The following is a 24730-nucleotide window of genomic DNA, read 5'->3' as shown; positions in this document are numbered from 1 at the left end:
AACCTAGTTGTGCTGTGTAATGCACCTTATGAACTAGTAAATGTGAGGAGGACTCTCTGAGACTTTAAACCCCCCGCCCCCCACAGTACTGGGGACTGAACTCCGGTACTTTATCGCTGAGCCACATCCCCAGCCTTTTGAGATAGGGTCTCAAAATAAAAACTAAAAAGTGCTGGGGAGGAAAGCTGGGGCTGAGCGGTAGAGCACTCAGCTTGCACATGTGAGGCGCTGGGGTTCGATCCCCAGCACCATGTAAAAATAAATACATAAAATAAAGGTATTGTGTCCAACTACAACCAAAAGAAAAAAAGTGCTGGGGATGTGGTTCTGGGTAGACTGTCCTTGGGTTCGATTCCCAGTACTAGGGAAGAAAAAAGAAAAGAAACCTGCCAATTAAAAGAAGGGAAAAGAAAGGGTGATTGTGCACCTCCAGTCTGTTTCTTATAGAACAGCCTCTTGTTATCTGGGTTAACACTAAGACGCTTAAGGGACCAACCTGGAAAAATGGGCCTCTCAGGTGACTAGCAGCCACAATGGTAATTAAATCCAAGCCAGTCTCTGCTTTTCATGATGCCCCATTTCCACAAGCACTGTGAAACGTGACCTTTGTTCACTGGCAGAGGGGCAGAAGGAAGTATGTTTGGAACACAACCATGAAGAAACCATTGGTGGGGAACATGTAACAGGCTTATGATGGCTAGCCTTAGATGCCACTTTAAGCCTCAGGTCAGGGCTGTCTCCCCAAGTTTGCTCAGGAAAACTAAGACATCAGGTTTGGAAACAACTTTCTTCTCAGGCTGTCCAATACACTAAGGACTCTCCAAGCACTCAAAAAGGCATTCAAGGGCGGTGGTGTAGCTCAATGGTAGGGCACTTGCCTAATTTAAGCCCTGTGTTGAGCCGCAGTACCACAACCAACCAAAAATACATTCAGTCCCACAAGTCCCCCTAGTTGGGCTCCTCTTCCCATTTCATGTTGCACTCCACGAGCTTGCTCTAAAACCTACACTGAGGGACAGGGGTGGAGCTCAGTGGTATTGCACTTGCCTAGCAAGGCCCTGGGTTCAATCCTCAGAACTGCAAAAACAAAGGTTGCTTCCTTTTGTTGGTCACACCTGTAATCCCAGAGACTTGGGAAGCTGAGGCAGGAGGATTGCAAGTTTGAGGCCAGCCTTAGCAACTCAGTCTCAAAATAAAAACCAAAAAGGGCAAAGGATGTAGCAGGGGGTGAGTGCCCGTAGGTTCAATTGAGTGCCCCCCTAAACAACAGAAGGCCTAGAAGTTGACTAACTGTGGACACTCCTCCATTCTTCTAGCACTATAGACTAGGGAGTACTGCCCAATCTTCCTGCTGCAAGTGAAGGGATAAGGGCAGGTGCCCAGCCAGTAAGATTTTTTATGACCTAATAAGTTCAACCTGTCCAGGTCCTAGGCCTCTCTTAGCAGCCATCCCCCACTCAGGTTTCGTTCCAATCTTTTTTCTTGTCACCTGAGCAACAAACTCATGGGTAAGCCCCAGCTAAGTGCCTGAGTCTCCACCTCCTTTCTTCCCATTTCAGTGACATTATAAGCATAACCTTGGATTTGACCTAATTTGCAGTCAACTTCCAGTAACATTTCTGACAACGATCCTTACAATCAAACACAAGGGGCTGGGTTACAGAACACACTGGGGAGGCTAGGGCAGCAGGTTTCAAAAACTCACTTTATTCCAATGTGAAATGAAGACGTGATGGTTTAAAAACAAGAAAAAGTTCTTGATCAGCTGTGGGATGCCTCGCTTGCTAACTCATGCCCACTCCCTTTGAAACAAGGTGCCTGGACAGACCCTACCCATAAGTAGCTCTCTGCAAAGCCCCAGGCAGAGGCTGTGGCCCAGAACAGCTCCCTTGGGTTCACAGGGCAACAGTCTCCTCCTGGGTAGGGCTTTGACAGCAGGCACAGAGAAGCAACACAGGTAGGCAGGGAGCGAGAGCAGCTGGGCTGGTGAAAGCCCCCATTACCCCCAGAACTACTCTCTGAAGGTGCCTGTGTGACAAGGATCAGGTAGGGAGCGGGACTCCAGAGAGGTGACAATCACTCCTATACCTGGTAGTTTCTCCCCAGGATCCATGATTCAGTCCTGGTTCCCCAGGCCCTTGCCACCCCACCCCCACTGTGCATTAGGCAGCTCAGGTTAAAATGGGAGAAGGATACATTCAGCTGTGGCCCCCAAGGTTATCCCACCTAGGGTGCAGGGAGGCAAGTCAGAGCCTGTGGCAGTGCCTCCTGCTGGGCCAAAGGCAGACAGGCTGGGTTGGGCAACTGGTGTCTGAGGGTCCACCACCACTGGTCCCCCTTCTCCCTTGCCCTGAAGCTATAGCCAGGTCAAGCCCCATCATAATTGGTAAAGCCAGTACAGATCTCATCTTGTCACAAAACTAAAGTGCACCCCAACCCTCTGGCCTGCCACAAAGCTCTGGCTCCCTCTCCCAGGATAAAGGAAAGCCCCCCTTTTTTGGCTTAAGACCTGGACTTAAGCCAGGTTGGGCCCAGGGGTAGTGGCAGCAAAAGCAGCAGCCATAATGTCAAACATACAAATGACCTGAGAAATCGCATCTGCACGTCATCCACTCAGAACTGACTGGGGGCTATGTACAAGTTAGGTGGGACGGATCAAGACATTCACGGGCATGGACACACTCACACACACCTGCTTGAGGATGGGGCCTGAGGGGCACCTGCCCCCCAGCTGGAACCAATGCCCACACACTCCATTCATGTGTCTTCAATCAGGCCTCTGCATCGTATATTCATTGAACCAGTGCAAAAACATCTGTTGGGGGGCAGGCCAGGCCGGGGTCCCAGGAGGATGCTGGGGTGGGGTGGGGTGGAACATGGAAGAAAAGGGACTGGCTTCCTCTTCCGATCTGCAGGGCACGCCCCCTTCTCCTGGAGTCTGGATCACTGGGTAACGGGCGGCTGACTAACAGTCCATCTGTCTTTCCCTTTCTATCCCTGCAAGCTTGGGGAGGAAGGGTCCTTGGCAGCCTGGGGTTGGGAGCCCACGTCCTCTGAAGCCCCTGCTGGCTCAGGCTCAGTGGCCATGGGCTCCTCGGCCTTATCCCTGTTTTTGCTGGCCTCCTGGAGCTGGTGCCGCCGTGCCACCTCGGCCTTCAGATTCTCCAAGTCTTTTTGGCTGAGTGGAAGGATGGGAGGGTGGGGTGAAGGTGGGGTCAGAGTAGCCTGGGCCCTCTGCCACCTTGCTGGATTTGGTTACATTTACACTCAGGACATGGTTAAGCTCTATTTTATTTTATGAGAAATGTGTATAACAAGCACTTTCCTTCCTAAAGCAAAAGGTCCCTAAGTGCTAAAAGTCCCAAATTTCTCTGGAGAGAGCCTTAGGCAAGGCCTGGATCCCACTCCCCGTCATGCCAAGTTCAAATTAGCTGCAACTTGTCCTCTCCTGTAGCAGGCCACAGGCAGAGAATGGGAGCCAGATGCAGCACCATGGCTGACCAAAGCCACTTCCCACAATGGTGGGAGGGAAGAGGGAGAAGGAGGAGCTCCTAAAGGTAGCACTGTTAATAAGTGCCGGAGGGAATCCTCAGAGAACCCTCAGGATTGGTCTGTTTATGAGGGACATCCCTGCTCTGGAATAGAAAAGGAGCTGGATGTAAAAGATCACTAAGATACATTGTTAAGTGATGTAAATACCCCAAATTCCATCTTTTTCCCTTTAATTTTTGTTCATGAAATTGTAGCATACCATGCACATAGTATTTGCTCAATTGTGTAATCTTAGGGAGGAGTAACAAGGAACCTCTCATCACTGGTGACACTTCTCAATTTGCAGCCATGTCAATGTATGACATTAAAAATGAAAACTAAAGGCCAGGTTCTGAGGGGGGGTGCATGCTCTGGGGAGCCTCACCTGAGAGGAATGAAGAGGATGCCGTTGATGACGTTCAGCTGCTCCAAGACACTAGCCATGCTGGGAGCTGTGAACTGAAGGGCAGTGGGGAGGACAAGCCAGTGAGCGAAGCCAGGGACCCACAGGCCAGGAGCCAGCCATGCTGCCCAGGGTCATCATACCTTGAGGGGCGGGATGTTGGCGCTGGAGCCATTGCGGTAGATCTCATTCATGGTGCGCTGCAGGGCAACGGCCTGCTGGGTCAGGCACTTGAGGTACTCGGAGCTCTCCTTGGTCTTCTCGTGGTCCTCACCCAGCTATGAGGAACAGGGGCCGAGGCAGGAGGGAATCAGGGCTGCCCACAGTGCTTAGGCCCAGCCCCCCTGCAGCCCCTGCCATGGTCCACCTGGGTCTTGTAGATGGTGTAGCCCTCCTTCTCATGCTGCAGGGCTGACCGGAACTCAGCTTTGCTCTCATAGACCCGGGCAACTAGGTGGTGGCTATAGAGGCACAGTACACAGGGCGAAAGAAGGATGAAAGTGGGCAGGGCAGTGAGGACCTTCTGGAACCTGGGGCTCTGCTCTAGATCCATCCCTTGGATCCTCCCGGGGTGGGGGTGGGGGGGGCCACATAACTCCAGGGTACAGAGAGGAGGTGGAAATTGAGAAAAATTTTCATAGGAGTCAGATAGCACTGGGTTCCGCCCCTGCCCCACCAAAAGCCCATTGGGCCCCTGTGGGTCTGGGTTACTGTAGTCTCACCTGAGGGCCACCTTAAGGGCTTTGGGCCCGTGGTACTTGGTGCTGACGGCCAGCGCATTCTCCAGGAATCGCAGTGACAGGTCGTACTCCATCACACCATGCAGCACCAAACCGATGTTGTTCTGGGGGACACGTGAGAACATGGTCAGTTCCTGCTCCCATAGACTGAGGTTGGTGGCTGTAGCCCCGTTCCTTGGCACTCACATCCAGCAGAGCCATCTCAGGGTGGTCCTCCCCAAACACGAGCAGCATGAGGTAGCGGGCACGGTACAGCAGGCTCAGCGCCGTGGACAGCTGGCTGCTGGCGAAGCAGTACAGAGCCAGGTGCATCTGTGGGTGAGGCCATGATGGTCAGGGTGGTGCAGGCCTCACCTCCACAAAGGCCACCCGGGGCAGCTACTCACGTATTCCTGGATGGTGTTGGGGTGCTCGATGCCCATCACTCGCTCGCTCATCAACACTGCCTTCTGTTGGTTACTGAGGGCCTGGGGAGGCGGGGTGGTCAGTTTCAGGGTGGACACCACCCCACACCAGAGTCCACACCTTGCTGCTCAGCCTGTCGGCTCTGGTTGTGCTTTCTATTCTTTCTTTGCACAAAAGCAATACAGAGTGGCTCATACATAACCAGCTTTTGTCACTGTGGATGTATATACCCTACCAAGCCTCCTATTTTATGTTTTTGGTACTAGGGATTGAACCCAAGGCACTTCATGATGGAGCTACATTTTTAGCCCTTTAAAAAAAATTTTTTTTGAGGGGTGGAGGGGACCAGGGATTGAACTGAGGGGCACGCGACCTCTGAGCCATATCCCTAGCCCTATTTTGTACTGTAGAGACAGGGTCTCACTGAGTTGCTTAATGCCTCACTAAATTGCTGAGGCTGGCTTTGAACTCACGATCCTCCTGCCTTCACCTCCTGAGCTACTGGGGATTACAGGCGTGCGCTCAGCTAACATTTTTAAAATTTTGAGATAGGGTCTTGCTAGGTTGCTGAGGCTGGCCTCAATTTGTAACTCTCCTGCCTTAGCCCTGAATCACAGATTCCATGGATCATAGCCATGGGCCATCACACCAGACTACAAATTACTGTCATGTCATCTTCCTCTAACAAAACCTATGTAAAAACACACATACAAACCCAAAACTGCACTAGAAATAAAACTTTTTAAATAAAAACATGCCTACCCAAAAAGATTAAATAGCCCCTCTGACTGAAGGGCAGTGGGGGATGACTTAAAGCGTACCGCTCCCTGAAAAAGCCCCTCAAAGCTCCAGGGTCAGAAAGGCAATCCGCAAACCAGGCCACAGAACATTGACAACAAAAACACCACATTGTGTAGCTTCCACGTGGCACCTGTGAGGTGACAGGAACTGTGCCACACTCCTCACAGGGTCTCAGAATTTACCCTTGCCAGTGTCCCTGAAAGGGCAGGCCTTGAGTCCTTCCAAATTATTCGCTTTACTGGAACAAAAGTGGCCCCTGAGCTCTCCCAATGGCAGTGTGTGAGAGGTGGAACTGAAGGGAAGCTCACAGAACAGGTGACTGACTCCCGTGGTCCCTGGATCCTACCTGCTTCCCCATAAGACCACCAAAGGGAGCAGCATCCCTTGAACAGCTTGGACACCACCTCCTAGTACTGTAGGGGTTGACAATGTAGACCCAGGCTCCTCACTCCTCCTCATCCAAGGCCTCTATAATGCACCCCAGGAGTACTCTAGAGCCACCCACCTCAGCGTAGTCACCCATAATATAGTGGAGACGGGCCAGGAGGCGCAGGCAGGCACAGATCTCCACATGCATAGCTCCATACACATTGTTGAACAGGTTCAGGGCCTCGTTGATGAGCTCGCAGCCCTCCTTCAGGAAGCCTGCAGGGCAGCCCACCACAAGGTCAGAGCAGGCTAAGGGATGTCCCCACCTCCCCTGGCATGCCTGGCCACGCACCCTGCTGTACTTTGGCCTGCCCACTCTGGAAGAAGTGGAAGGCATCCGAGGCCTTAGGGTTGACATGCTTGACCACGGGGAAGATGTTGAGCACGTCCTCCTCAGTGAATGCAGGCTTGTGGCGGCTGTCAAAACTGTACTCCTTCAGCAGAATCTGGGGGACAAGCAGCCTCAGCATTAGGCTCAAAGGGCTAGCAACTCCCAGCCCACCAGCATGTGTACAGAGACTGCCAATCTGAGAAAGCCACCTCCCCCAATGACCCTGTGGCCCTGCATAGGAGGGGGATCCACAGAGCCAGGGCACTATAACCTGTGCCCACCTGGATTCCGGTTTTTAGGGAGATCTCCCGCAGCAGTGTTATCTTCTGCAGGCCGTAGGTCTCCACAGCCTGGTCCACAGAATCACTGGGGGAGAAGTTTGGGTCCTGAGCAGCCCAGTACTGTCTCTGCCTCTAAGGACAGCTGCTTCTCCACCTGATTCCAGGAGTCCCCCCACTGCTCAACATCCAGTGCCCAAGAGCTAATGCTCCCATCCTTGCTTCCCATGCCACAGATCCTCCACAGCTACGGGCTCTTCCCTCCTCTCTTCACTCCACTACCCTGACCAAGGACCTTTGATGCTGTCTGGGAGACCAGCAGCACCACCTCCTCAACCTGACCCACAACCCCCAGCACCCCCAGCACCCCATGCCCGCACCACTCGAGGCTGAAGTCGAAGTAGTTCTTGGCCTCCTGACAGATGTTCTTCCAGAGCTCCTGGGGGGTCATAACAGCCCAGGCTGTGTTATCCGCAGCCCCTGGCGGACGGTTTTTCCTCCTCTTGTTCCTTTTCTTGGAAAGAAGCTCATCCGCAGGAAGGTGGGCCACAGGGTTGGGGTAGGAGCTCAGGAAGCAGTTCAAGAAGTGACTGATAGCGGCCGAGAGGCCTGAGAGCTCGACTCCCTGCAAGGAAGGTTATGACCAAAGTCATGAAGGCCCTCAATTACAACCCATGGCTCTTCTCCAAAGCCCTACACCACCCAGGGAGGCTGGCCAGGCTGGGGAGGGCGGCACCTGTAAGTATGTCTTGAAGATGTGCTTGGCAGAGCGGGTGATGAGTTCACCAATGCCAATTTTCTAAAGGGATTTAGAGAGGGAAAACTGGATCAGGTTCTGGGTCTCTACCTCTCTGCCTATCTCACAGTCCACCCTCAGCCCCACTCACGTAGATGTGGTCCAGCTGGTCACGGGCTGGGCTCCGCAGCACCAGGTCCAACACCTTGCCCAGGTAACGCATGTTGATGCCACGCTGGCGCATCACCTCAGCCAGTGTGGCTCCGTCCATGGGCAGCACCGCATGATCTGTGCAGTCCTTTACCTGCAGGCTGCAGCAGGTCAGGGCCCCAACCTGGGCCCTTTGCCTCCACCCCCCTGGGTCCTCCTGGGGAGCTTTGCTGTCCTTGGGCCCTGAGGGAAGGAGGGGATAAGACCCCAGCTCCCAGGTGGGAAGACAAAGCAGCAGTGAGGCCATGAGAACCTGTCTCCAACTTTCTCCACAGCACAGCAAACAGAAGCGGACACCCTCCCAAGAGGGAAGTAGGGCTACGGACCATGTGTGAAGAACTGAGGGCCAACTGACCATGTGGGAAAGAGTAGGTGACTATGTGGGGGCCACACCTTTATCCCTATTTCCTGAGACAACATTGAGACAAGCAGGCCATCTGACCCTAGGGCTCCTACTAAAATGGGAGTAAACGTGTCACACAAGGGTACAAAGCCTGTGAGGATAAGGCCTCTCACTACTTGGGGCTCTGAGGACCAGACCCCAGCCTCAGCAGGGCAGAGTGGGTGCCTGAGCCTCCCTTGATCTCTTGGGATCAAGTTCCCCATGTATAAAATGGAGACAATCACTTGGCTCTGCCTGACCTATATGCCCCCAGGCCAGGGGGCATGAAGAAGCCACCCCTGCAAAAATTCCAGTGTCTGGAATCAGACACCCACAAGATACCAGGTCCTGCAATAGCCCTTCTGGGTAACCCTTGCCCACCCTTGCAGCCCCTCCCTCACCAAGCCAGGAATCTGGCAGGAAAGCAAGAAGGCAGCTGCATCTTTCAGCAGTTGCTTCTGGTCCCGAACTTCATCCTGGCAGGACTCAGGGAAGCGAACCCCTGCAGGAGAGATAGGAGAGAAGCCTGAACTAAGCAGGGGAAGTACAGAGGTAAGAAAGATATCACTGGAGCAGGCATGGCAGTGCTCAGATAGGCACCGAGGCCCCAAGTCCACCCCAGGATGTTCTGCCCCACCCGCCAGCACTCCTACACTGAAGCCCCATTGCTTGCCTGGTGAGAAGATGTCAGGGTTGAAGCGAATGTCGAAGGCCGTGCTGCTGATGGAGCCAACAGCCTTGCATGCATTGCGGATCACCTCCCGGCTCCGGGGGTCTGCTGTGGGGACATGGCACAATGGCAGGTGGTCCCACTCCACCTCTGGGGGGCTAGGCTACCCTGAGCCTCTTGCTCCCAGCTCCCTGCAGAGATGGCTGCCTGCTTCTCTCCAGGGCCGGGTCATGAGCCATCCCTGGCAAAGATGAGCTGCCAGGGCAGACTCAGGGCTCTCCCCACTGGCATCCATAGCAGCCCCACCTGTGCCATCATCTGAGGCGATGGTCTCCGCCAGCTCCTTCACCTTGGCCAGGCCACTGGCACTGCCGCCCTCCTCCTGGCTTTCCACCTCGGATCCCAGAGGGTCTTCAGGCTTGGACTCCGAGGGGGAGAGACCACCATTTTCCAGTGAGGTGGGGTTCTCCACCTTGCTGGCCTTCTGCTGCATCAGCTGTAGGGCGGCCAGCTTCATGAAGAGGAGGTACCTACAGCAGAGCAGACAGGATAAAGCAGGAGGTGGGAAAGGGGAATCTAGAAGCTTTGCTGGCCTGGCAGCTTCCTGCAGGGGTTAAGGAATGTCCAGACTGGACACCCTGCAGGCATGAGGCCATATCCTGCCCAATGTACACATACCTATGGCAGCCCGGCAAAACTACCAGGCAGCGGCAGGTCACGCAGAAAGCAAGAACTCCCCAAACAGGAAGAAGGCAACTGGGGGTGGGAGGCTGGGGAAGGGCTCCCAGCCAAGAATGTTAGTAGTAACAGGACTGCCACTGTCATTTTCAGAGGGTTAGTTATAGTGTGGAACATTTGACATGGTTGACTCCTAAGCACTAAATGCCAATAGTGTCAATATCCCATGTGCCATCTCCTAGCCCTGGAATTGTGATATTCAAAACCACCATAGCAGATTTCTAATGTTCCTTAAGAAAATAGTTTCGGCTGAGTCTCTGCTCTGATCACTTGTAGACAAGAGACAGGAAGCCCCCGGATTTCTCACCTGAGAGAGCTTGAGGTCAGACCAGGGTGGGAGGTGGGGAATGGAGCCCCAGACAGTGTGGCCACAGCTTGCCCTTCTTTACCATCCAAACCTTCTTTTTCCTCAGAATCAAACAGGTTCTGAGGCCACATCCTGGCTGGGCACTGTGAGCTGCAACCCCGGCCTCCAGCTGTGTGCTCCTTACCTATGCTCCACAAAGGCATCCACCAGCTCCTGGCGTAGGCAACATAGCTTATGGCGGTGGGCACGGGGAAAGCCAGCTCGGGTACACTCCTCAGGCAGTTCCTCACCGGGAACAGGCAGGAAATTGAGGTCAGGTGGAAAGGTACGCAGCAGGTCAAGGATGTAGTGGCGGCCATCATTGCCAATGATGCCCTTGCACTCAACTGAGGAACAGAGCTCTACCTCCTCATCACGGTCATTGAGTACACGGTGACGCAGAATCTTGAGGGGTCGGCTGGTCCGTTCCAGCAACTCCAGGTACCGTGGATGCGACACCACTGTCTTACCAAAGTCAATGGAGCCGTAGATGACACTCTGCTCCTGGTCCCGCTCCAAGATGCCAGGGATGATGGATTGAGCCGTGACCCGATAGCCTCGATAGTCCACCACTACAGTGCCCAGTGTGTACAGCCCCTCCACGTCCACTGCGTTGTATGTGCGCACACCATTCAGATCATTGGTGGGTGCCACGTAGGCTGCCACATCCCCACCAAAGTCCTTGTAATGGTCACGGACATCAAAGCCCAGGCTGAAGAAAATGTTGTTCCAGATGAACATCTGCATCTTGGTCTCCTCACTGGGATTGATGGCCATCACATTGCCGTCAATGACTGCCATGGCACCCCGTGTGGCTGCCGCTGTAAAGTCACTGTGTACCTGGGAGGGGCCAAGGTTGGGAGGGTGAGAAAAGCCCCACCCACAAGAATCTCACACTGCATCCTACCCTAACCAATCTCTCAAGATGGTAGAGGCAACCAGACCTACTGGGAGCTGAGACTCTAGCCTCAAACGTTCCTCAATTAGAAAAGGGAAAGAAAATCTTTAAAAAAACAAAAATACAAACAAACAAAAACCCCAGACTAAACACTGAAAGACAGTAGTGCTTACTGATTAACAGGAAGTACGGGGGCTAGAGCAGGTTTGGGACCCAACAGATATATGCCAGGGAAACTAGAACGGGTAACCTCTCAGATCCCCTCATCTACAAAACACTGATAAGAGTACTACATGGACCTTTAAGAGGTGTTCCAGATTATAAGGGATGATGCTGATAGAGCACTTGGCATAGCCCCTGGCCAAGTTAATATCAAGAATCAGAGCTCCTACTTTTTACCATTATGGTCTCTCATGGTATGATGACAGGTGGTTTTTGTTTTGTTATCAGGGATTTAACCCAGGGGTGCTTAACCACCAAGCCACATCCCAGCTCTTTTTGTTTTGTTTTGAGACAGGGTCTCACTAAATTACTTAGGGCCTCACCAAATTGCTGAGGCTCGCTCTGAACTTGTGTTCTTCCTGCCTTAGCCTCCCAAACCGCTGGAATTACAGGTAGGTGCCACCACACCTAGCTGTTGTTTTGTTTAATATTTTTCCTCATTTCTATCACAGTAATAGTACTAACAATTTTTAAACCCAAGCAACTTGAAAGTGCAGTGCAAATGTGCTACCACCCAAGAAACGGTCACGGTGCCCAGATGAGGGCCCCATGTGACCAGTGAAAGGTGGGAAGTTGGATGAACTTTGCACTCAGTTATATAGGAGGTGGGTCCCTCTCCTTCCCATGGACTCAAAGCCTCAAAGGAACCAGAAAAAGGAGTTGGGTAGTCTGCTGGGAGGCGGGGAGCTGGGACATCCTGCAGGTAGGTACCCAGACCAGCCTTCAGGCAGCCGACAGGGATGGGTGTCCCAGCTTCCACAGCTTTACTTCTGACCATAAGAAAAGCTGGCAAGTGGCAGGTGGGCCTGACAGTCATGAGGGGGTAGGGACACCTTGAATATGGCTCTTTCTCGAAGAAGCCGCTCAGGCAGGTTCTTGCGGGGCAGCTCCCTAGTTGTCTGTAGCTCCTCGTTCCAGTCCCGAGTCTGAAAAAGGGAAAGAGACAGATGCAGGCTCAGCCTGGTGCCCCATGACCTACTCTGAACAGTCTTTATCCACCTCCCGCAGACAGCCCCCCAGACTCCCAAGTGAATGGAGAAGCAAATGAAGCCTCTTTGGAAATGCATGGAACCAGCAGGGCACCAGGAGGGGAGGGAAGCCCAGGAGGGTACTGCTGCACCTGTCCAGGAATGTGTTCCTCGTAGCCCAGTCTTGAGGTGTAGGCATCCTCTGCACGTACACAGTCCATGGCATGCTCTGCCTGAGGAGCTGTCCAGCTGTACACCTGGAACGGGGTGGCGATCCTCTCGAACGGGTGGCGCTGGACCCTGTGGCAGGCAGGGGAGATGGGCAGCCTACCAAGCTCTGAGCCTAGTTATAGGGTCCTTTTTCTGAGGACCCCAGTGTTCCAGCATCTCTGGGCCTGAGATGCCACCCTGAAGCATCAGAAACTAGCGGGCAACTCTCCCAGGACTGCCATCTCCCTTAAGTGGGGACTCTTAGGTACTGAGGGTCATGGGCACCACTTCTTCAAGCAAAGATGCTACTGTTCAGTTCATACGCATGATGGGAGACAGGGTGGTACAGAGAAGGTACAAAGGAACTACCTTTTTTTCTGTAGCACAGCAAAGTTTTTTTTGAAGGTCGGGCTGATCTGGTTGAGCAGCTCCACTAGGGAATGGCTGAGGAAGCGTGGGCTGGCGGGTTTGGGGTTGAAGTGGTAGGCTGTGGATCTGCAGAAAGACAGGGGTCACTGAGCAGGTGCTCTGAGCATCTGTCTCAGACCTGGGGCAGGGGTCACACAGGGGGCAAATGGGGGTTCAGCAGGGGCTCACTGGTTCAAGTAGAAGCCCCGCGTGGACGCCGTGATGCTGACTTGCCGGTCCTCGGCCGTGATCACAAACAAGTACATGAGGTCCCCATGCATCTTGCGGTTCCCAGGGGGTGGATTCCAGCCGCTCATGGTGAGCACTTTCAGACATTGAAGGGGCTACAGGAACAGTCAAGCATGAGGTAGCTGATCTTCCTGGGCACCCCCGACAGGGACCCTCGACCTTATTCCCCTAGCAGTCCCACCTTCCAGTCACGGTTCTGGGGCTGTAGGGGACACAACGGCCGCTCCCGGCTCCCTGGCAGGATGTACTCAGGTGGCGTGCAGTCGATGGGGTCCATCTCCAATCCCTTCTTCCGCTTCCCACTGTCTGAGGGACCCAAGGCTGGTGGTCAGCCGGGAACCAGCTGTCTCCCTGCCTCAGTATGGCCCTGGTGTGCATTCCTGGGACCCAACCTCCCTGATAGGAAGGCATGGCCCCTAGCCTCTTCACCAGTCCCTGGCCCCCTTGCTCCCTGCCCCTCTGCCCAATTCCCCGGCCCCAATGCTTCCGGCACCTCCCAGATCGCCATCAGTGAAGACACTCAGAAAGGACAAGGAGTTGCAGTCAACCCCATTAAAGGCATCAGATGGGTCCAGGCTCTTGAGCAGGTCTCGGACATGGCGCACGTGAATTCGAGCCTCCCGCACTGTGTAGGGTTCTGGCAGGAGGGAAGAGGCAGGTGGTTTACCACAGCCCTGACCAGGACCAACCCACCTAGCTCAGCAAAGAGTTTGTAGAGGTCCTATGAGAGTGAGGTTTTTGTTTTGGCAGTGCTGGGGATGGAACTCAGGGTCTTGTGCATGCTAAGCAAATGCTCCACCACTGAGCCATATCCCCAGCCTCATGGATGTTTAAATTTTCAATTTTAGGTTCCCATTTTCAAATTCCACTATGAAGGGGCTGGGGTGGTGGCTCAGTGGTAGAGCACTTGCCTAGCATGTGTGACGCACTGGGTTCGATATATAAATAAATTTTAAAAAGGTCCATTGACAACTAAAAAGTATTAAAAAAAATTCCACTATGAACACATATTTCTGGTTTCAAAACACACACCATACCCGATCCCAGCTGCCTTGAAAAGTGAGCGAGGATCCTTCTCACAAAAACCTGTCCACCAAATTCCTCTCAAAACCACAAAGACCTTAGAAAACCTACAAAGTGCCTGCTTTCTGCTCCCTGATGCCTCAGTAGGCAAGGACTTTATAGCTCCTGGGCTTCCAGAGCCTTGGTTCTGTTTCTCTTAGGGATTGACATCACAGGACACCCAACTTCAACAGTGCCCCTTAATATGTTTTATGGGATTTTAATGGTGTGGTTCTTTGACAGGGGTAAGGAAGACATTCTGTGATCAATCATGCACACAGCTGAATAACAGATACTTTCCATATTTGCTCTTAAAAAGCTGACAGGCCCTAGGAACCTAAAAGCCTAAAAGGCCACAGAAACTTTTTTTTTTTTTTTTTGTGGGGGCGGGTTTGCCAGGGACTGAAACCACTGAGCCACATCACCAGCCCTATTTTGTATTTTATTTAGAGATAGGGTCTCATTGAGTTACTTAGTGCCTCATTTTTGCTGAGGCTGGCTTTGAACTTGTAATCCTCCTGCCTTAGCCTCCTGAGCCTCTGAGATTACAGGTGCGTCCTACAGTCCCCCAGCTGGAACTTTTCTTCTTTTCTTTTTTAAAATTTATTTATTTATTTATTTGTATGTGGTGCTGAGAATCGAACTCAGTGCCTTATGCATGCTAGGCGAGCACTCTATCCCTGAGCCACAATCCCAGCCCCTTTTCTTTTTTTTTTTTCTCCCCGCCCCCCCCTTTTTATTCAAGCCCCTTTTCTTTAAAAAAAAAAATATATATATATATATATATATAAATTTTTTTTAGTTGTTGATGAACCTTTATTTTATATATTTGTATGTGGTGCTGAGAATCGAACCCAGTACCTCACGCATGCTAGCAAGAGCGCTACCACTGAGCCACAACCCCAGCCCGTGGAACTTTTCTTTTACAACCAAACATCTCATACCAGAGCTGACAGATCTGTATTGGGCTCAAATTTCTCATTTGAAAGCTATAAAACTTTTAAATTTCCTTACGAGAGTTAACATTTATCTTTGCAGAATTTGATAGGGCTGATTATAAGCCTGGCTTGGGACTGGCTGATTTTTTCATATGGAGACTCTGGTCTTTTTTTTTTTTTTTAATATTTATTTTTTTTTAGTTGTAGGTGGACACAATATCCTTACTTTATTTTTTTATGTGGTGCTGAGGATCGAACCCAGTGCCCCACACATGCTAGGTGAGCACTCTACCTCTGAGCCACAACCCCAGCCCCGGGACTCTGGTCTTTAACCTGCAGACCATTCAGCTGGACAGTGACAGCGAAATGGCCTAAGTGGCAGACCTGTGTGCCAATTAGTCCCACCTCCACATGCTCAGCAGTGACTAGGTTGTGATAGGTGGAATGCTGTCTGGCCTGCCTCTTGGGGCTCTACTCTAGTAGGCCACCAACTTCTTGACCAACCTTCCACCACACGGAGGACCGAGCCTTCCTGCAGCCCCTCAACACTGCGCAACTCTGAAAAGTGGTCCAGCATATTGCCATCTAGGTGCAGCGAGAAGCAGGTACGGTGACACGTGTCTTCACGGTCCATGAGCACCTGGTGGATCTCCTGCACCATCTCCTGGGGAGATACCTGCCAGGGAGAAAGACAAGACTACCCTGGTGAAAGGTCACATAATGGGGAACAAGGATATACATATCTCCTGCCCTCAGGCTAAAGTACCTGGTCCCTAGAGTAAATACCCCAAATACTCAGTTTCTCACTGTTGGGCTTTTACATTCCAAGTCCTGTCCATATATACCATATCTATCTACACCTCAGTGTTTATATATGTAGAACAGAGCCCAGCCCCACACAATTCCTACACCCAAGAGCAATCCCTGAGCAGGGCCTAAGATGGAAAAGCGGGGAGAGCAAATGCAGTCTTGCCTCCTCCCAATGCTAAGGTTCCCCAGGGCAAATGGTCTTCATTCTCTGGAAGGGGTACTCTAGGGCCCAGGTCCTGGATATAGATGACTGAAGAGGGCCTTGCATGATCCCATAACAAGTCACCAGCTTGAAAGACCTCTGGATTGGCTCTGCCCTTGGAGACCATCCAATACCACCTGCCCCTCTGGCAGATGGCAAAACTATGGCCCAAAGAGAGGTAACTTACTGAGGGTACACAGCAAGAGGCTGGGGCATGGAGCATGCCAATCTCACCTAGCTACACTGCTCCTCTCTCCAAACAGGGCTGGCAATTCCACTGGTTGATGTCCTTTAGCAACGGATAAATGACCTGAACGTAGACTTGATTCCCTCACCTACCACAATAGCTGAGACCCTAAGCAAGGACCCCTGGATCCTAGGACTCCTGCTTCCTGACTATAACATGAGGTCAGGACAAGTAAGAGCAGGGCTTGGCTTCCTGGGCTGGTGGTCCTCTGCAAGCTCAGGCCCTGTTCCCAAGACCTCTTTCTCCATCTTACCTGAAGGGAGAAGGGCTCAATCCCAGGGGCCAGGATCTTCACAGAAAAGCCTGTGTCCTGAATGACAATGACTTCCTGTCCAGTAGTCTCATCTCCTGGCTCACCTTCATCTAGCCCATTCTCCCTAGGTAGCTCAGCTGCCCCCTCCTCCTTCTTCAGGCTCTCTGGACAGTCCCCATTCAACAGCATAACTGATGGTGGCTCTGGGGAAGACAGGAAAAGAGCTGAGTCAGATGGGTCTCGTTGGTCAGGTGACACCGAGTTGGGCATGTGCCCTATAGCATGGAATCTGCATGTCTTCCTTAACCAGACACACCACCTCATCCCAACATACCTACAAACAACCACTTTCCCTCTTCCACATGCTGTGCCCTCCCTTCCCTCCCCAGTCCACTATATACTGGCTTCCTCCTAGGCACACTGCGCAACCACTCTTCCCAAGTTCAACAATGCCACCCTTAAGGCCAAGCCCATGGGTCTTTTCCAGCCCTGTCTGGCTTTTCAACAACAACTAACATCACCGTGAACTTCTTCCTCTTCCCTGACCAAGGTGACACTCTTGTTTCTACCTCTCCATCCTCTTTGGTGATCCTGAGAGGTGGGGTTACCCCCAGCCTTTCTTCAACTTCCCCTCACCCTCTCACCTGGCTTCGCATAGCCTTCTGCCCAGAACTCACATGGCCATTCCTGGCTTTGCTCAAGTTTTTCAATTGATACCCAGGTATCACATGTTGCTGTCCCTTACACATCACTAAAAGCTCATCTTGTGGAGATGGAATTCATCTTCATCCACAAACTAATTCCTGCTCTGTAAAGGCCCCCACCATCTATCTAGTCACCCAACCTACTTCTCCAACCTGACCCATGGGATCCTGTTTCTTCAGTCAGGGCCCTGGTACAGGCATTTCTTCAATTTTAAGAGCACCACCTGGAACCCTTCTAATAATCCCACTGTTGACAAGACAAGAGCTTAGACTAGCGCTCTTAGGTACTACTTAAAGTCAGTCTCAGCTCTCAGCTCCCTTCTTCCAACCTCAGTGCTTAAGCCACCCTTGATGTATCATTCCACCAGGCAAATTCAAGGGCTAGGTGAATGAAGCCCCTTCTCAAAAGCCTGCCCAATGGACCCTAGCTGGCAGAATCCATCACCTGTGGAAGACTTTCAACCCACACCACTCCAGGGCACCATCTTGCTACATTCTGGGTGGTTGTTCATGCCAGCAGCTCTATCTACCACTTTCTGTCTTGCCCAGGCTAAAGGAGAAGACATCAAATTAACGAATAACTTACTACAAACCCATAGCCAAGTCCAATATTTGTGAAGAGTACTGAACTCACATGTTATGGGGAGAGAGGAGCAGAGAATAAAAATTCCCATTTCTCCCCAGGAACTAAAAGAAACAAAGGTGAGGCCTTCCTGCCCTAGGGAGTCAAGGACCTTCTCTCAAAAACACTCCAGTTAAACAAATGCCAATCTGGATGCCCATTGGGCAAATGGGGACCTTGGCCCCAGAGTTTGCCCATCTCTCAGATTCAGATTGGCCCCACAGTCAAGAGGTAGTTCCCCTTCCAGACAGGACAGCTTACTGAATTCTGTTCCAGATGCCAGCCCATCCTATCCAAACCCACTTCCCCTTCCCTACTCAGCCATCAGGAAAGCAGATTGAGTGAATTTCCCCAGAGCTCTGTGGCCTCTGTCCTCTGTCCAGAGACACCAGATACGTGAAACAGGGACCTCACAAAAGGAGACTGGCCCAGACCACAGAGGGACACTAGGGGACTTAAGGAAAAGCCATCCTCCGTTCTATGAACCCCTCAACTTAGTGGTAAGTCCCCATCTCCTTACCCCATATAAGGGATCTAAGGTTTAAACCTGGCCCGAGGTCATCAAACCAGAATGGACCCCAGATTCCTAAAGGCTGCAAATCCATGTTGATTCACTATCCTCAATTCTGGCCACTGTGGGCCTCTAACAGTATCTGTCCTGACCTTGTCTCCCCATCATACCCTCTCCAAATCTGGAGTATAACTCCTGAAATGCACAGGATGCACAAGGATCTTTTCCTTCCAGTGACCCACCAGCCCCAGGCAGGGTAGCCCTGCCCATCTAATGACAGAGTAGACAGATAAGAGGGTGGTGGCTGGTCAGCTTTCTAAGAGCAGCAAGAGAGATGGTAGATAGGAGGAGCTTCCCCTCTACTGGGTCCCTGAGAAAGGTTTCTTTGGCTGGCAAACTCCAGGGAATGAGGGGAGAAACAGGAAGGACCCCTCACCCAATACAGAGTGAGGCCCCAGAACTAGGGAATCAGACCTGGACCCAGACAGGCAGGGTGTATAGAATAGGGAGGACATGGAATAGGGAAAGAAGATGTAAAGTAGGCCCAAGGTCCCCCTCCCTTTCCCAGCCAAGGGGCTGTATGGGGTGAGGGGTGGGAGAATACCTAATTTCTGGTCTGATCAAGGGAATGTTCCCCAGGGTCTTCCTCTCCCCTAGGACAGCCAGCTCTGACCTCTCTTCTTTCCTCCAAGAGACTCTGAAGGTCTCCCCACCACTAGATTAGGGCCAAATGATCTCCCCCATGCAACCCCCACAGCCCACCTGGTACAGTCAGCAGCTGCCCTCTCCTCGGTTCTGAAGTCTCAGGACTGCCATGGCAGCAAGGCAGCCAGCCCTCCGGCCCAGGCCCAGTACTGCCTGTGTCCCTTGTTCCAGCCTCTGCCTCTACCCTTGCCCTAATGCAGCTGGTCGGCCCAGAGCTGGAGCTCTGGCTGGCTTCGGGTTTCAGTGGGGCCAGGCCTGCTAGGGCGGCCCCGGAAAGGGCACACTCCCCCTGCCTCGAATCCTGCTCAAGGTCGGCCAGAAGGACGGCTGTGGGCCAGGAGGCCCCAGTGGCTCCAGGACCCCAGAAGGAGCTGCTATCAGCACTCAGGCCCACTTCTTTATGCCCCCCAGAAAGGGGGTCATTGCTGGTGAAGCCATTTGGGGAGCAAGAAAACCCAGCATTTGGGGTACCTGGACTTCTCAGGATCAAGGGCCGGGGGTACTGGTTGGCAGAGGAAGAGCTCAGCAAGGGGGTCCTCTCCTCAGCTCCAACCCCAGTTGGGGTGGGCAAGACTGCTTTTGCCAGCTGCCAGCAACAGCTGGCACAGACCTGGGCCCAGGCCATGAGGTGGCTGCCCCCGTCCACCAGTCGCAGACACTGAGTGCCTGCCTGCTTTCTGGGTCAAGGGACTGGATGGGGCCTCTGGCTCCTGCTGTCCCTTGCAGGTGACCTGGCAGCTAGCCCCTTCCTGAGAGTCACTAGTCCTGGTGAGAGGAGGATGGTCCCCCAGTCTCCCAGAGGACAACTGCACCCATGCCCCAGGCCTCCGGGCTCCACCAAGAAGCTGGCAGGCTCTCTCTTTCCTTCCCAGCAGCCTGTGCGCTGCCAGGAGAAAATCAAATGTCTCCCCTGGGGAAAACAGAGCTGGCAGCAAGAGGCCGAAGGCCGCTGGGCTGTGGAAAAGAAGCATGCCCAGCCTCGCCAGGGCGCCTTCCCAGGGCCTCTGACTTGTTGCCAGGGCCCAGTCAGAACTGCTCCGGCATCCATACTAACCAGTGTGGGGGCAGGGAGCCAGGATCTCCTCCAGTCCCAGGGACCCACTGAGCAGCCCCTCCACAGTTCCATAAAGGGTTCTGCTCCTCACAAGGACCAGAAGATAAGAAACATCAAGCCCTGACAGAGCCCCTTTCCTCCCACCCACTCTCCCAACATACCCTAATGCTCTAGAGGAGGGGATGAGGTAGGGCAGCCTGGCAATGAACCCAGAGGTTGATATCACCTAGATTCTAGTTACCATAGAGTCAGTGCTCACTCTAGGCCCAGCCCATAGCAGGTCCCTAAATCAAATCCACCACCCCATTCAACTTGAGGAAACTGAGACTCCACAAGGCAGTCAAGCTGTCCAAGGTCACAGAAGCAAGCAGCAGCAAAGCCAGGTCAAGAAAAAGCCAGGTGTGTCAGATGCCCAGGCCCTTGCCTCTGAGTGCCACTCCCACTGAGCACAATCTGCTGTCCTACTCCCTAGACATCAGACTGCAGCACCTTCTCACCCTCTTCCTCTTTAACACCTCAGGACTCAGCCCAGAAGGCAGATATATCTGTAGCTATAGAATTTCCCCAGGCCTCCAGAGCCCTGGGCCAGCTCCCCCTCTCATATCCCAGGGGCCTCCTCTGAGAGTCTGGGATTTAGCCTTCTGCAGAATGGGATAAGGTTGTCCACAAACAGCATTCTGTGCACATCCTATGTCTTCTGTGCACATCCTATGTCTTAACTAGGCAGATTAAAGTGAAGAGACAAAGCCTATCCTGCCTTGGCCTGGGAACACAGAAGTCCCATTAGCTGCAGACAAGAGTTAGAAAAGAATGAGTGGCTAGTGTCTGTGTGCCTCTTCAGCCTGGAATGGTCTCCTTCAGGAGACGTGCCAGGGCCAGGCCACACCTCAGCAGGTGAGGCTGCAGCAGGAAGCAAGGTCCCAAAAGACACTGGATCCAGAATTTCAGGCTGCAGGGGCAGCCAGGCAGCCTGTGAAGACCCTGGGGAAGCCAGTACCTTTGCCTCTTCATGTCCCACCCAGGCCAGAAGGTCTTCAAGGTCTGAGGCTAGTCCATAGTTCCTTAAGCTGTCTGCCCAGACCCTATTCATGAGAAGAGTTTTAGAATCCTTTTGAGGGAGCTTATAAGCCCCTGAACTCCTCCCTCGTCTGCCAGCTCTCTTCTCTTCCCCCTCTTGGCCCCAACTCTAGAGAGCCCTAGTTCCTTCTCCCCTAGGCAGAAGGAACTCGACACACCACTGTGAACTTGAAAAACCTGCCTGTTCTCTTAACCCCTAAAAGCTGCTTTATTCCTAAGAAGGTAACAGACCCTTACCTGCTCCCAAGACCTTGATCGTCTCCTCCTTAAGGGGACTGGAGAATCTTCTAGAGCTGGGAACTGAGGTTAAGGGCTGGGAGGTAGTCTAGGGGAGAAGGACTTCCAATAAAGCTCTCTCCTTCTTTTAACAGATCCAGACTGGCTGTAATGCAAGTCCTGGCTTTCTAGACTAACCTCCCTGGGATGCGGGGGCCAAGGTCCTCCCACTAGAATGCCCCCAGTTTCTCCAAGATGGACAGCTGTGCCCCTCCGCTGACCCAGGCTTCCCCCAGAAACAGTCCCTCAGCACACCTGAGAAGGAAGCTTCACTCTGGCTTTCACAGAAATTCTCTTTAACTCCTCAGTTCTCAGCACATAATTCAAAGCCCCATGTCTGTCCTAGCTTCCTGTGGGCCAGGCTTGGGCAGCCTTGGAATGCTGGCCATGACCTGGAAATCCAAATGCTTCCCTCAATAACTAAATTACTATGTGACCTTGGGAAACTCACTTCAGGTCTCTTTCTGGAGGGGAAACCAGCCAGCCCCAACCTTCTCTTATCTAGCCCGCCCACTGATTCAGAACTGCATCAGGGCCAAGCCTGGTAGGCTGGAGTTATCAGCATTTCTTGTTCTGCCCAAACCCTGGCCTTGTCTAAGCAATCGGCAAAGCTGCCATAGTACCTGCTCTCCCATCAAGGTAAATCCACCATGATAGGGACATCACAGTGTCCCACCCAGTGTTGTCCCATCCTGACTCCCAAGTCAGGATGAGAACCTACCCAGTGTTACCCCCATCTGGACTCCCAAGTCAGCCCCAGCCTGCTCACTGAAGCTGGGAAGGGACATGATGATGAGGGTTGGAGGGAGCAGGAAATAAGGGTAACTCTACACTTCCACTGCCACTCAGGGTAGAGAGGTTCAGCCCTGGGCCACCAGGAAGATTTGAGGAAATGACAAGTGAAAGACTGTGAAGGGGCTTCCAGCCTAAGGACTGCAGTCTGGGGCATGATGAAAAAAAAACAGAAGGGGACCAGATGAAATGGAGAGAAGCAGGCCCCACCCCAGGCTAGCTACAGCCATTCCCAAAGCCACCGCTACACAGCCCCCTTGGGGAAGAGCTGGGAGCTCCACTCCACGCTAATGACCTTTGCCTTAAAAAAAGCAACTCTGGTCTGACCCACTTTTCGCAATAAGGCAGGTTAATGATCAAGTTCTAGCATAAACACCTCCCCCTGCCAGAGAGCATAGCTTTGCCCCCACACACAGACCCTTCAGATCAGAAGACCAGGCCAACACCTAAGTGGGCAAAGATCACAGCCCCAAGATCTAGGGTTAAGCCCTTGTCTCTAGGAATGAACCAGAGAAGGCCCCTCACAACACACACACCCCCTACTCGTGTGTTCTTCCCACAGACCAGCTTGGGAAGTGTCAAGCCGAGTTTCACTGGCAGGGCTGCAGTGCTGCTGCACACGGAATATCTGGGAGACTGATGCGAAAGAGAACCTATAGAGCTTAGGCCGAAAGTGTCGGAAAGCCCCAACCCAGAGGGGACCCATGCTCCAGGGCGGAGGGGGTGGGGCCGCCGATTCCGTTTTTCTGCGGCGGCGGCGCACCCTGAAACCGCGTGTGCGCGCACGTGTCCCCACGATCTGACGCGCGTGTGCCCGCCGCGGTTGCCCTCCCCGGGACCCCACGTGCGAAGCCCGGGCCGCAGCCGGGGGGCGAGAGTGAAGGTGACCTTCAGGGCGGGGGCGGCCGGCGGAGGGCCAGTGAGATGCAACGGAGCAAGGCGCAGAAGGAAGACGGCGGTCCCCGCGGAGTCCCGAACCCGTCCGTCCAGGTCGGTTCCCCCCCGCCCGGCTGCCCCGCTGGTCCCCGGCCCCGCTCACCGGCCGCGCCCGGCCTCCCCTTGCCACCGGTCTGCGAGCCATGCTCCCGGGCGCTGTCGGCCGGGGCGGCCGCCGGCAAGCTCGCCGTCTTCGATGACCATGGTGGCGGGAGCGGCGTCCGGCTAGGCTGTCCGCGCCGCCCGCCGCGCCACTAACCCAAGTGCCCTGCGCGCGGCCGCCGCTGCGGGAAGGACGGAGTCACCGGCCCACGTGGTGCGCGCTGTAGCCTTTGACCTCACCGCCGCTCCCCTGCCCCGCCCTCGCGCCCGGCCCGGCCCACGGAGGCCGGCGAGGGACAAAAAGCGCCGCGCCTTGTTGCCGGTCCACGGGTGCGGTGACTTTCCGGAAAGCCTTAAAGGCAACGAATCCTTACTCAAAGGAGGGAGACTTCGGCCCTCTCGAGGGGCGGGGCTTCGGGGAGACGTCCCTGCAGCTGGCTGCCCGTTGGGCGGGCGCCGTGACCTTGGGTGGAAACTAGTCCAGGCCTACTATAGCTAACGCCCCCCTCCCCCAATGAGCCTCTGCTTCATTTTGCAAATCTTCCAAAAGTACCGCGGGTTTCTAATTTGCGGTATTAGCGTGACCCTCAGCACCCTTCTCTCCGAGCATGCCCTTTCCTAATGAAGGAATGAGACTCGTTGCGTCTGGATTATTGAGGAGGGAATGCAAAGCAGTCCAGAGCACGGTCACCAGAGGCAAGGGTGAGGGTGACTAATGGGAATGAAGTATAAGAAATGAATTCACCACATTTTGTCTTGAGCCACCTTGGGCACCTCGGTATCAACGTCCTTACAACCTCACAAGATAGGTGCCCTTTTCCAGGCTGCCATCCTCATTTTACAGCAGAGGAAGCTGAGGCCAAGGTCACACAGAGAGCAGCCTAAATCCATAGCCTAGGCAATTTACAGTAGTTTGTATTTTGTTGTTGTTGTTGGCTTGGTGGGACTGGAGAGTGAGTGAGATCAGAGATTGCTACCGGTGTGGGACGCTAAGGATGGAACCCAGAACCACATGCTTGCTAAGCACATCTCTACCACTGAGCTACCACCCAGCCCCAGGGGTAACATTTCAACCAGGCCTTACCTGTGAGTTGAAGTTGTCCAGGCAGAGAGTGGGGAGAGTCTTCCCTGCATAGGCCCAGGAAGCCCTTATGAAGCACTTAAAAGATTTTCTTTTTCTTAATTTGCACTACTGAATTGAATTCAGGGGTACTCTCATTGAACTACATTCCAAACCCTTTTTTTTTATAGCTTTATTTTATTCATTTAATTTTTATGTGGTGCTGAGGCTTGAACCCAGGGCCTCACACAGGCTACACAAGCACACTAACACTGAGCCACAACCCCAGCCCCACAACACTTTTTATTTTCTTAATTTTGATACAGGGTCTGTCTAAGTTGCCCAGGCTGGCCTTGAACTTGTGATCCTTCTTCCTCAGCCTCCTGAGTCACTGAGATTACAGGCATTTGCACTACACTCTGCT

General features: G+C 53.1%; 2 protein-coding genes across 5 annotated transcripts in view; both read right to left on the bottom strand.

Annotated features, from left to right (window-relative positions):
• Positions 1-1686: 1686 nt before the first annotated feature.
• Positions 1687-23459, bottom strand: Cluh (clustered mitochondria homolog). Of its 4 annotated transcripts, XM_015500977.2 has the most exons (27): positions 23248-23459; positions 21378-21465; positions 16468-16670; positions 15460-15631; positions 13449-13592; positions 13137-13261; positions 12896-13050; positions 12668-12793; positions 12241-12388; positions 11954-12046; positions 10146-10840; positions 9223-9446; positions 8920-9024; positions 8648-8748; positions 7806-7958; positions 7655-7717; positions 7299-7543; positions 6922-7006; positions 6602-6755; positions 6386-6525; positions 5061-5141; positions 4861-4986; positions 4657-4778; positions 4302-4395; positions 4078-4212; positions 3917-3990; positions 1687-3178 (listed from the first exon to the last, which is right to left on the bottom strand). In XM_015500977.2, exons 1-27 carry the CDS (start codon positions 23287-23289, stop codon positions 2992-2994), a joined length of 4080 nt encoding a protein of 1359 aa, XP_015356463.1. In that variant the 5' UTR covers positions 23290-23459; the 3' UTR covers positions 1687-2991. The 4 variants fall into 4 exon arrangements, with proteins under 4 accessions (XP_015356463.1, XP_015356465.1, XP_048648765.1 ...); XM_015500979.2 differs by lacking the exon at positions 21378-21465; XM_048792808.1 differs by lacking the exons at positions 21378-21465; positions 23248-23459 and adding an exon at positions 19067-19087 and having other exon boundaries at positions 8920-9021.
• Ccdc92b (coiled-coil domain containing 92B) overlaps positions 23446-24730 on the bottom strand; it is a 30520-nt gene continuing 29235 nt past the window's right edge. Inside the window, 1 exon segment of the mRNA XM_015500924.2 lies at positions 23446-23598. Coding sequence (XP_015356410.2) covers positions 23446-23598 — 153 coding nt within the window.

Source organism: Marmota marmota, unplaced genomic scaffold (assembly GCF_001458135.2).
Source record: "Marmota marmota marmota unplaced genomic scaffold, marMar, whole genome shotgun sequence".
Taxonomy (NCBI): domain Eukaryota; kingdom Metazoa; phylum Chordata; class Mammalia; order Rodentia; family Sciuridae; genus Marmota; species Marmota marmota.
This window is presented reverse-complemented; position numbering and strand designations above follow the sequence as displayed.